The sequence below is a fragment of the Microcaecilia unicolor genome, chromosome 11 (genome assembly GCF_901765095.1).
Source record: "Microcaecilia unicolor chromosome 11, aMicUni1.1, whole genome shotgun sequence".
Classification (NCBI taxonomy): Eukaryota; Metazoa; Chordata; class Amphibia; order Gymnophiona; family Siphonopidae; genus Microcaecilia; species Microcaecilia unicolor.
This window is the reverse complement of record NC_044041.1, coordinates 73,988,568-74,000,987: the sequence shown is the minus strand read 5'-3', so window position 1 is coordinate 74,000,987 and position 12,420 is coordinate 73,988,568. Positions and strand designations below refer to the sequence as shown.

Below are 12,420 nucleotides of genomic sequence, written 5' to 3'. Positions count from 1 at the left end.
AAAAGATATTGCTCAAGTAAGTCAGGAAAACCTGCTCTACCCCAAAGGACAATTTTCAACTTTCCACACTGGGACAAAGACCATGTGGAGTTTTTTTTTCACCTGCAGCTTCTCCGCCATTTTTTGAATTGCAAGTTTGTGTCCTTTTATTTTTTAATTTAATTTTTATTCAGCTATTAACTTCCATCATTCAATTATTCACTTACATCAATTGGCACAGGTAGACTTGCAGAATCATATCTCTTCCTGCATATACAATCTTGCTAATACTTTGTTGTCATTTCTTATCTTTCATTCTACACAGCCAGGATCCCTTACATTTCCTAAATGAAGGGGAATGTTTGTTTATGCCAGGGGTGAACTGACCATTCAGGCTTCCCCACATGACCAACATCTCTCTCCCCTCTGTCCCTGGGTCTGGCACTCCCCCTCTCTCTCACCCCTTCCCCCGCCTTTCCCCTGTCTCTGACATCCCCAGCCCGTTTACCTCAAAATTCCTTTCTTTATACAGGGTCCAGGCATAGGCTGTTTGCTATTGATCAGAACCTTCTCTCTGCCTTGGTCCCCCCCATTCTGATGTAGCTTCTGCAAGGGCGGGCCGCAGCAGAGAGAAGGTTCCGGTCAGTGGCAGATAGCCTATGCCGGGGCCCTGTATGAAGAAAGGAACTTTTGAGGTAAATGTTGGGGAGGGGGGAGAACTGAACCTGGGGAAAGAGGAAAAAGAGGATTGAGGGGGAGAGGTTGGCCTCGGGAGGGAGACAGATGTTGGACCTGGGAAAGGGAGGAAGGGAGGCAGAGATGTTGGACCCGGTTGTGGGCGAGGGGGCAGAGATTGTGGAGCTGTAAAGGGGGCAGAGATGGTGTACCTGGGGGAGGGAGAGATATTGCATCTGAGGGGAGGGGGAGAGATGTTGGATCCAGAGGAATGGAGGAGGGAGGGAGAGAGAGATGTGGGGACTCGGGGGAGGGGGGAACTCATGACTCTTATTGCCCAGGGGCCCAGATCCCTGTCACTCCACCCTTGGTTTATGCTTATGCTTATTAAAAACATTTTATACTGCTAAATCTGACAGGCAGATCAAAGTGTTGTGTAATATAAAATCAATGAAAGGAACTCCAAAAACAAGACAGGAAAGCAGACAGCAATCAAACAAGGGCACTCAAGTAAATTAATAATATAAAATCAGCTGTGAAGTTAACATTCCGAGAGGGGTTACAAATTAGGATTGAAGGCAAGAATAAAAAAGTGAGTCTTGAGCAAAACTGAACCAACAATTTTACAGACTCCGAACCAACAATAAGTTCCCACAGGGCACACTCACTCAGAGCTTATTCCTGTCTGCCGTGAAGGGGGTTCACAAGTGTCTGTATATATTTAGTTTACCAAACACACTCCAAGGGATCATTAACTCATTCAGATGTTGAGGGAAGATGATTAAATATCCCAGTACTGTACAGCATCGTCATCTCCCTCTCATTGTACCCTAAATCGCCTTTAACATGATTGGCATTTGCCTGCATTTCTCACTTGCATTCTGCATTACCCTTATCACTTTGGGCAATCTGCTCAGCGCTGGGTTCCCAGTCCCAGTTGAGGTACCCCATGTACCTGACATAGGTCTCCCTCAGCTGTTTGTATGTGGATAACCTGCCCCAGATCCTAGCTGCAAGACTTTCACCCTCTGTTGTCTGTCAGATTTTCATATGCCAGTGTCAGGATATATGAATTCTTCCACTTTTGAGCTATCACTATTCTGGTGCTAATTACAGATAACTTACCACATCCCTTCTATTTAACATTCTGTCTGGTCTCATATCCAATTAACATTAAAGTATAGAATCATACTAATTGTGTCCCTGTAAAGATTAAAAACACTATCCTTACAGTCACTGTACAATCTTTTATTGATTTGGTTGAAAACTGGGCACTTTGATATCCTTGAAAATCAAATATCAGTAACATCCTATATAATAAAACGCACCTCCAACATTCTGAAGCTGACTGCATGAGTGAGGCATTCCTGCTCTCTGTATCCATCTCCTGAATTGACATCACGTACTTCCGGGTTTGGCACAAGCAGAAGTGACCAACCACATGAGGTTTCTCGGCTTCAGAATGTTGGAGGTGCATTCTATTAAATAGGATTGGTCAGTTCCTTGAAGCACAGCCAGAGCTCAGCATCCTGCACAGTAACGCTCAGACACCAGAGAGATAGAGGGAGGGGGCTGACACCAGAGAGGGGGGGGGAGGTATCTCTGTCACACACACACTCTCTCGCACACACTGTATCTGTGTGAAACACACTCTCTCTCTCTCTCTCTCTCACACTGTCTCACATACGCCCTTGCACAAACTCTCATTCTCACACACACACTCTCTCTCTCACAGACACACTCGCACCCAGACTCACTCACTCTCTCTCTCACACGCACTCGCACATTCACTCTCTCTCTCACACACAGTCACTCTCACAAACACTCTCTCAAACATACACACTCCGAGGAAAACCTTGCTAGTGCCCGTTTCATTTGTGTCAGAAACGAGCCTTTTTATTTATTTGTTACATTTGTATCCCACATTTTCCCACCTATTTACTAGTAATCTATATAGGTTGTTCTGAGATAATTAGAGAGATGTGGTAGCCGTGTTAGTCCACTTTTAAAGTTAATCAATAGAAATAAAAGAAAATAAAACATAGAAAAGAAAATAAGATGATACCTTTTTTTATTGGACTAACAATACATTTTTTGATTAACTTTCGAAAGTAACCTTCATCAGATTGGAAAGCTAATCACAAAATGTATTAAGTTAGTCCAATAAAAAAGGTACCATCTTATTTTCCTTTCTATGTTTTATTTTCTTTTATTTCTATTGATTACCTGAGACAATTAGGAAACAGTCACAGACTTTACAGTGTCTCAGCCTCAAATGTCAAACCTAGCTCCATGACAGCAGTATGCAGGTCCCTGGAGCAGTTTTAGTGGGTGCAGTGCACTTCAGGCAGGCGGACCCAGGCCCATCCCCCCCTACCTGTTACACTTGTGGTAAATGTGAGCCCTCCAAAACCCACCAGGAACCCACTGTACCTACATGTAGGTGCCCTCCTTCATCCATAAGGGCTATGGTAGTGGTGTACAGTTGTGGGGAGTGGGTTTTGGGGGTGTTTTGGGGGGGCTCAGCACACAAGGTAAGGGAGCTATGCACCTGGGAGCTTTTTCTGAAGTCCACTGCAGTGCCCCCTAGGTTGCCCGGTTGGTGTCCTGGCATGTCAGGGGGACCAGTGCACTACGAATGCTGGCTCCTCCCATGACCAAATGGCTTGGATTTGGTCGTTTCTGAGATGGGCTTCCTCAGTTTCCATTATCGCCGAAAATCGGGGACGACCATCTCTAGGGTCAACCTAAATGTTGAGATTTGGGCATCCCCGACCGTATTATCGAAACGAAAGATGGCCGCCCATCTTATTTCGATAATATGGGTTTCCCCGCCCCTTCGCAGGGACGTCCTGCGAGGATGTCCTCAGGAAAACTTGGGCGCCCCGTTCGATTATGCCCCTCCATGTCAAAATCCTTAAATAAAAGTAAAAATGAATGTATATTTGAATACTTAAGTAAAACTACAGTGAAGAACACATTAAAAGGTTTAGGGCCTCTTGTACAAAGCTGCGCTAGCGATTCCTGTGTGGTAAATAAGAGGACGCCCAATCAGTTCCTATGGGCTTCCTGTCATTTGCCAAGTGGGGATCGCTAGTGCGGCTTTGTAAAAAAGGCCCTTACTTAAGTGAAAGTAAAAAGTTATTGCCTAATATAATACTTGTTGAGTAAGAAGTACTGCCATTACAATGAATGCAGATATTGTTAACATTTTTATTTCAACAACTTTATGTTCTACAATTCAATCCACTTTGCTTTTAGTTAAAACAACATTTTAAAAATGAATGTCAATCATGTGAGTGTACTTGTGAGTCATTATCCGAACAGCAAAACACAGCACTAGCAGGAAGGGAATGTTCAGTCTGATAAAAAAAAAGTTCCTTTAAATCAGGCCAGGTTACAATACTACTGATGTCTTCTGACTAGGTCTTCAGGTATTGATCAGGGGAATCTCTGTCTGAAACACTTGACTTCCATATATTTCCTGTACTTCTTTACAAGTAAAAAAGTGGCAAAACCTTTACTTAAGTACAGTAACTAGTTACATTTACTTAGTTACTATACAACACTGGATACATCTGGAACAGATGGGTGACTGCCACTCTAGCACTATTTCATTTCCCCACCAACTGTAAGACTCCCCCCAACCTATTTAGTGTTTATTTTTCCTCTGTCTACTTCTCCCAAGCATGTCTTCATATATGCCTGAATTTAGCTTCCCCAATTCTGTTAGCATCTCCCATCCCATCAGCTCTTTTTCAGGTACTCCCCATTTTACTAAACTCAGCATGTTTCAAATCCACAATTCCAAACATGCTGACTTGAGAAAAATAACACAGCAAATGATGGCAGATAACGACCCGCAAGGTCCATCTAGTCTGCCCAAAATGGCGGCCAGAGCCGCACACACCACTCTGTGCAGGTTAAGGTCATTCATGCTTAAACACTGGTTGGCAAATATCCATCATGCTAACCACATATAGGCAGTTAAATATGTTAGAATCTTTGTTATAACCATATATTATCCCCAAGTATTGCTAACAGTATTTAACTTACTAATGAAGATATCTTCCCATCCCCCTTGTTGCACAGCACCCTCACTCGTAGCATGTGATAATAAAGTAATTTACAATACTGGAGTTAGGAGACACTCTCCCTTCTGAGCCAAGACTAACCCAGTGTCCCAGCATGGTATAAGGAGACATTCTCCTCTCTGAGCCAGTACTGACCCAAAGCCCAGCACAGTGTAAGGAGATACTCTCCTCTTTGAGCCAGTAGTGACCCAGTATCTCGTCTCATTTTAGATAGTAAACTGAGGTCCCGTCTGCTCAGTGGACACTGACTATTCTGGGATTAGTTTTTCTAAGAATACAACAGTTGATCCTGATTTCATGGCTAAATGCTAGCCCATATGTTGTACAATCTGGTGCTTTTTGGGATTCTCACTTAGTAGATTCAGTAAGAGCTTCACCATTTCAACTAATGCATGTTTGTTCTGCTTTAGACAGATACTAATCCCTCTATGAATTCCCAAAGCTTTCAGATTTGAGATTACTCTTAGTTCTAGCCCCTGGCTGTAATGTGTGGCTGTAAACGAGAGTTTCCTGTACTGTCTCTGTTGGATCTGATTCCTGCAGCTGGAGTCCTGTGGTATTGAGCAGTGAGGATGAGGTGCTTCTCAAGGATTATGTCCAGAAGTTGAAAAAGGACCGAGCCTCAGTCATAATCACCCTAGCATCACTGAGAGAAGATGGAGTCTGTCTCTGCACTCAAGTGGCACATCTTAATGATGTCATCAGGGCCAAGGTTGATGATGCAATTGAGGCTGCTCTTGACATTCTGCCTGGCATAGCAGAGAAGCCCCAATTGGACAGGATTAAATTGCAGCAGGATTTAACATCCACCAGGGTAAGGCATTGGGAATGAGTTTATGGATGACTGGGATTATTTCTCACGAGCTCTGGCCACTGGGAGAGTGTACAAAGGGCTACTTACATTGATCTAATGCTATAGGCCAACTATCACGTGAATGAGGATATTCAGAGAGTGATGGTGTCTCTGGGCTCTCAAAGAATGTTTGGTAAGAAAGATGGTATCTTGGGTTTTTACAGAAAGCTTGGTAATGATGGTATGTCAGGAACTCACAGAATACTTATTAAGAGTGTTGGTATCTTGGGCTCTTACAAAAAGCTTTGTAAGGAGTGATGATGTCTCCATAACTTCAGGAGGAAATATCTGATTTGAAGACTCAACTGCATATCACAGAGAAGGAGAAACGGGTCTTGGAACTACAGACGTTGGCACATGGTGCTCAGGAAGCTGCATATCTTCTCCTGACTGAGCACTTGCAGTGGGAGTTGGAAGAATGGACAGGAAAGCGGACAATGAGCATGAGCTCTGAGAGCAGCACTGGAGACAGCTGTAGCATGGGAGTAAGTAATTCTCCTCTTCCTTCTGTTGGCATAGGATGAGTGATCAATTTCAGTACCATCAAATCCTTCATGGGCAGTCATTTTTGTGTCTCTGCTTACTGTGCCATGTCTGTGTGATATCACTGCTGGACATATACTATAAGCTTTAGTTCCCTTCTCCTCTGAATAGATTACATTGCAGACTAGAGATGCAACTTGGGTAAGCAATTATTAAGCAAAGGTATGCAGGCTGTTTTATTGCAGTTTGGCATCTCCACAGCCTTTGATGCGATTAAACCACTCGCTGTTATTATTTAAACTAAGTGAATTAGGAATAGTCGGGTCAGTTTTGAGTTGGTTCAAACTATTTTTCAGATCTAGGACCTACCGAGTGAAAGGGAAAGATATCATGATATTGGAATCCTGGCTGTGGGGTACCCTAAGGTTCCCCACTTTCTCTACTTGTATTTAATACTAGTAAAAAAGGCCCGTTTCTGTCAGAAATTAAACGGGCGCTAGCAAGGTATTCCTCGGAGTGTATGTTTGAGAGAGAGTGTGTGTGAGAGATGGAGTTTGTGTGTCAGAGAGATAATGAGAGAGAGAGACAGAGTGTGTGTGTGTTTGTGTGAGAGAGAGAGTGTGTGAGAGACAGAGTGTCTGTGTGTGTGAGACTCTGTGTGTGTGACAGAGAGATGAGTGTGATAGATAGAGAGTGTGTCAGAGAGAGTGTATGTGAGAGACAGAGTGAGTGAGTGTGTGCCCCCACCCCCACCCCTTTATGGTCTGAGGACCCCCTTCCACTCCCACCTCTCTGGTTTCAGGACCCCCCTCACCCCTCCCTCTCCCCTGCTCCCCCTGCAGCCACCCATGTCCAGTAACCCTCCTCTCCCCCTGCCCCCCTGCAGCCACCCATGTCCAGTGACCCTCCTCTCTCCCCTGCCCCCCTACAGCCACCCATGTCCAGCGGCCCTCCTCTCCCCCTGCCCCCTCTGCAGCCACCCATGTCCAGCGACCCTTATCTCCCCCTGCCTCCCCTCCAGCCACCCATGTCCAATGACCCTGTTCTCTCACCTGCCTCCCCTCCAGCCACCCAGGTTGTGTAGTGAATTCTTCGGGGCAGGCAGGAAAGATCCCCGGTCCTGCCTGCCCGCTGCTGGCGCTGACCCTCCCCACTGCCGGATCGCTGTTCAAAATGGCCGCCGAGACTTCCAATGGCGGACTCGTGAGACTTCTGCTGTAGTCTTGGAGGCCGCCCTTGTAAGTGTCGGCGGCCATTTTGAACAGTGATCCGGCAGCGGGGATCTTTCCTGCCTGCCCCGAAGAATTCGTTACACAACCTGGGTGGCTGGAGGGGAGGCAGGTGAGAGAGCAGGGTCGTTGGACATAGGTGGCTGCAGGGGGGGCAGGGGGAGAGGAGGGTCACTGGACATGGGTGGCTGCAGGGGGGGCAGGGGTAGAGGAGGGTCGCTGGACATGGGTGGCTGCAGGGGGGGCAGGGGAGAGAAGGGTCGCTAGACATGGATCAGCTGTGAGGCATGGAATGGTTTTTTATTTCTTTTTTCACGGGTTCTGAAATTCACTGCATAATTGCAATGGTGACGTCAGCCTGACTACGGGCCTAGCTCAGCAACTCCGAAGGAGCCATGGACACAGGCAGCAAGATTAGAAAGTTGGAGGTGAGAATTATTATATAGGATGTATTTACAGCCAGTTAGTTCTTTATTTGAAGATTCAGAGATTTTTGTTTTATCGTATGTTAATGACATCTTTATGCTGTGCCCTGTCCTAGAAAATTTAGATGATACATTGGCCTCCTTAAGGTATTATATTTCTATTGTAGATAGGTGGGCATTTCATCATAGTTTAAAATAAAATTAAAATCTTATGGTTTGGAGATGTGGACAGATCTTTATGCAAAGAACTTATATTATCAATGGGTGAAAAATTAATGATTGAAAATCAGTCTAAAGTGTTAAGGATTATTTTAGACTCAAATCTGGCCTATACTGACTAGATCAGTGCAATGGCATACCTAGGTTGGCTGCCAGCCGGGATGGGTCGCCGCTATGCCCCCTGGTGCATCGCGTCCCCCGGAACATCACCCCTCCCCTCTTGGCGCATCACCCACCTTCCCCCTGAAGTGCATCATCCTTACCACTGGGGGGGTACACGGAGCAGTCATGGGGCTGTCAGCTCCACTGGTACCCTGCCCCGGAACAGGAAGTAACATCAGTGTGCGCAGGGAACTGGCGGAACTGACAGCCCTTTCACTGCTCCATGCACTCTCTCACTGCCTGCACTCTAGGGTGAACTGCCCCCACTGCCCCACCCTTGGTACACTAGAGGATCAATGCACTTAGCAATAAATTTTTTTTTTAAGCTCAGGCAGCTCTGTGTGATCAGAGTATCACTCCACTCGCATAATTTTAAGATCTTGGCCCAGGCGATTTTGTTATCACTGTTGGATTATTGCAATTCCTTATATGTTGGCATCTCAACTAAATTGCAACATTGGTTACAACTGTTACAAAACACAACAGTTAGACAGATATTTAGTAGAGGTCGCTTTGATTCTGTGTCTAGCTTTATGATAGATTTTCACTGGTTGCCTATTAAACAACGAATTAAATTTAAGCTAGCTTGCTTGGTTTTTAAAGTAATTTGCGACTTGAATTCTGAAGATGTAATAGATCTTTCGGTTTTTCCGTCCATTACTCACTTTACAAATGAGCTAACCCACATCTAATGACATATGTTTAAAAAGGGTTCATGAGAATTCATTTTCGTTTCAGGCAGTCAAGATTTGGAATGATCTCCCTCGAGACATTAGATCCATTCATCCTATTTTGCTTTTAGGAAGGCCTTAAAAACATTTTTGTTTGAGTTATAACATAATTGTACTTGTTTGATGTAACTTATATCTAACTAAATGTAATTCCCTTTTATGTGAAGTCTTATTCTGTTTGTTAACTGCTTCGGATCCTTTGGGAGAGTTGGCAGTATATAAAGCATGAATAGAAATAGAAAGGAAAAGCTATTTTGCTGTGACATTTTATTAAGTACATAAATATGATTTTCAATGCTGAATCCAGAGCTGGAGTATCTGAATCTGCAGTGCCTCTGATGGAGCTCTCTGAGTAAACACTACAGTGGTGATTCACGATGCGCTGCTCTGTCTGCTCCAAGGTATAGTTGTTTGGTGAAGCTGTTAGACTGTGGTAGACATCTGAGTTCTCTGCATTGTCTCTGATAGAGCTGTCCTGATCATGATGAAGCTTTTTGATAGGATTCTTTGAAAGAATTGTCCACTGTCTTCGGTCTGAATTTCCTTGAAGGACTCCCTACATTATCCTTTTGATGAGGCTTCCTGAGCAAGGTCCAGGATGAAGACTTTGGAAATATCTTGGGATTAGAACTACATGTCTGTAACACAGACAGAATCATCGCAACTCAGTTTTCCATTTTATCACACAAACCTTTTCCCATTGTCCTTAATCTTTTCCCTGCATCTCAAAATAGATCCTTCTGATTCAAACTTATCTTTGATAGGATGACAGTGAAGGAGAGACACCAGTTACTAGAGCTGAAGGAGACCCTAGTGTGATACAGGAGCTCATGCAGTCATTTGCTCGGTGAGTAAGTGCATGTGTGTCTTTCACCTCCCAATCTTTTTCCCCATCTCGCATTTCAAGACCTAATCATTGTTCTAGTTGTGTCTCTAACAGCCTTCCTAAATATGTATTAATATGTGCACTACATTGTATGATTGCAGTATATCATTACGGGTTAATCAACAATAATCCTCATGTCTTCAGCATGCCCATGTTCAATCTCATGAGGTGACTGCTTTGGACAATTGAGAAGGATTCAGGGAAAGAGTGATACCTTATGCTAAAAACCTCACTCACAGCTCTGATTATGGTGCAGGAGCTCAGAACTGAGGGATCGTATTCAAGTTCTCCTGACTGCATTGGAGAAATCTATGAAGGACAGCAACTCTCAGAAGCTTCAGTCTGTCCAGATTACCACGGACATCTTTAGAACTCACAGGTATGGATAAACATTTACCAGTGGCGTAGCCAGAACATAGTTTTTGAGTGCTTGTATGTGTGTGGGGGATCATAAGCATACAACCCCCCAATCAGTATATGTCATTCACGAATGGCACCCAGATAGCAGTGTTGAGAACCTGCCATGCTACTCCTCACTACTCTACCCTCCTTCTCTGATGTATAGCTGAAACAACATACACATTGAAACATTATGGGTAGCTTGTCATGTTCACAATCTTGTGAGATCATAATTGAGCCTGCAAATAGGTGGGAAAATGTGGGATACAAATGCAATAAATAAAAACATGCTGCCTATAAGTTTTACCATATGTGCCATGCTGGCTGAACATTGGAGAAGGCTATGGCTTGTGGATTTCTTCTGCTGGTGAGGCTTCGGGATCCCTGTCAGCCATGATAATTCACATTATTCATGATAGGGCTATGGAAATTGGAAGGGCCTGAAATGAAAGTGGAGGAGCCTAGGCCCCTCCAGGCCATCCGTGATTGCACCTTACATTTATAAAACTAATAATGTGTGTGTTGGGGGGGGGGGGGGGGTTCATGGTCTACTCAACACAGCTGATGCTGAATCACCCTCCCGGGTGGTATCCCTAGGATGAGGATTGAGACACCTGAAGAGGTGGGATGAAAAAGCTAGTGATACCAAACAATAATTTGAAACTCCCTGGATAAATGGAGTGTAACTGAATATGCTTCCTGTTGTATTTGCAGTGATCTGATCTTTGCCTACAAGAATTCTAAGAAGAAATATAAGGACCAGTTGGAAAAACTTCAGACACAAATGGCTTCCATGTCAGAGCAGCACAAGGAAGAAATTCACTGCTTAAAGCAAAACATACAAAGACTGGAGGAGTGTCAAAAAGCAAAAATCTCTGGAGAAACATTGATATGAGCTGATCCTATAGAGACTGGAGAAACTTCAGGCAATGCAAGCTTATTGTACACAGGCCAGAGCATCCTGCATGGTGAAGTTATCTAACAGTTTGGAGGAAACCAGAACAACTTCTGCTCCAATCACAGATCACTGATTTTCAGGTGGTGGGAACATATTCCTTAAATGACTACTAAAGAAGCAATATTATGTGAATAGAAGCTATGTATGAGCCCATAATAAGGGAAATAATCAGGGCTATTGTGGTTCAGATTTGTCTGACTGCCCTGCGAATGCTTGGCAAAGAAGAGAGGAACATACGGCAGGCAGCGAGACAGTTTCTGTAAATGCAGTACTGCTGTGTTCCAAAAGAGGGCACTAGTACTCTAACGTCTTTAAATAAATGACCACAGTTCATAAAACACATATGGTAAGGACCTAATGCACCAAAATATACTGTAAATTTTTGACTTTCACTTTTGAAAATTTCTTTTACTTTTATTAAAGGTCACAGACTAATAATTGTGAGGTTTACTGTTTAAGGAAACCTTAATCTGTTGTAAATATTTTGTCTCCGGCAGTGCTCAAGCTGGAGAGGTAGTGAACACAGTAAGGATGATTTCAGTAAACTAACCTGAGTAGTTTATTTTTGAAAATCAACCTAGCACCTTGTACCTGTTATTTGCACAGATGGAGGAATGAGAGCATAACAGTTGAAAATACAACTGGGTGTTTGCAGTTTACTTGCCTACCCTAAATAGACTTCTGGGAATGCCAATTTATAATGCAATTACAATGCATATATATTATTAGTCACCCAGAAGAGTGCAGTTATAGCCCAGGGGCCACTAGCCAACTAGTTCAGTAGTTACCTACTAGATCCTGAGCCCAGTAGCAAAAGTTTAAATTAAGAGCCCCAAGCAAAATACTGAAAAGGGACCCAGAGCAAGGGGAAGCTGCCTCAGAAGATATGGGAACAGCCCTGGATGGGCTCCCACTTTCCTGGAAGGGCTACCTGTGTGGAATTTATGTCACTGTCTGAGGCACCTTGGAATGTTCTCTAGATAGAGGGCAGTGGAGAAAAGGGAAAACACACACACAAAAGGAAACTGTGTAGCAGGTCTGGTTCATTGTTAATATGCCACCGACTGCCATTTTGCTGGAGAGCTCTTAGTGAGGACCTGATACCACAACTGCTCCCTGCAACAGTAGTTCATCCAGTCCCTGACGCAAGCCTTCAGCCTCCTATTACAAAATGCAGAGGCCCTTCTTTATAACAAATCCTTTATCATAACATACCTTAAACTTCTAAAGTGTACATGTCCGGTATGTCTTTCAAGAGTTAGATTACACTAAAAGTGACAAACATTGTACAGGAAACTCATTACCGGCTTCTAACATATCTGTCAGA

General features: G+C 43.9%; 1 protein-coding gene across 2 annotated transcripts in view; it reads left to right on the top strand.

Annotated features, from left to right (window-relative positions):
- LOC115479561 (colorectal mutant cancer protein-like) overlaps nucleotides 1–11,525 on the top strand; it is a 41,314-nt gene extending 29,789 nt beyond the window's left edge. For both annotated transcript variants that reach the window (XM_030217532.1, XM_030217531.1), the window contains exons 11-15: nucleotides 5,292–5,562; nucleotides 5,880–6,086; nucleotides 9,615–9,697; nucleotides 9,993–10,115; nucleotides 10,850–11,525. In XM_030217532.1, the coding sequence (XP_030073392.1) occupies nucleotides 5,292–5,562; nucleotides 5,880–6,086; nucleotides 9,615–9,697; nucleotides 9,993–10,115; nucleotides 10,850–11,030 (865 nt within the window). In that variant the 3' untranslated portion in view covers nucleotides 11,031–11,525. The remainder of the gene's footprint in view (nucleotides 1–5,291; nucleotides 5,563–5,879; nucleotides 6,087–9,614; nucleotides 9,698–9,992; nucleotides 10,116–10,849) is intronic.
- The last annotated feature ends 895 nt before the right edge of the window (nucleotides 11,526–12,420 follow it).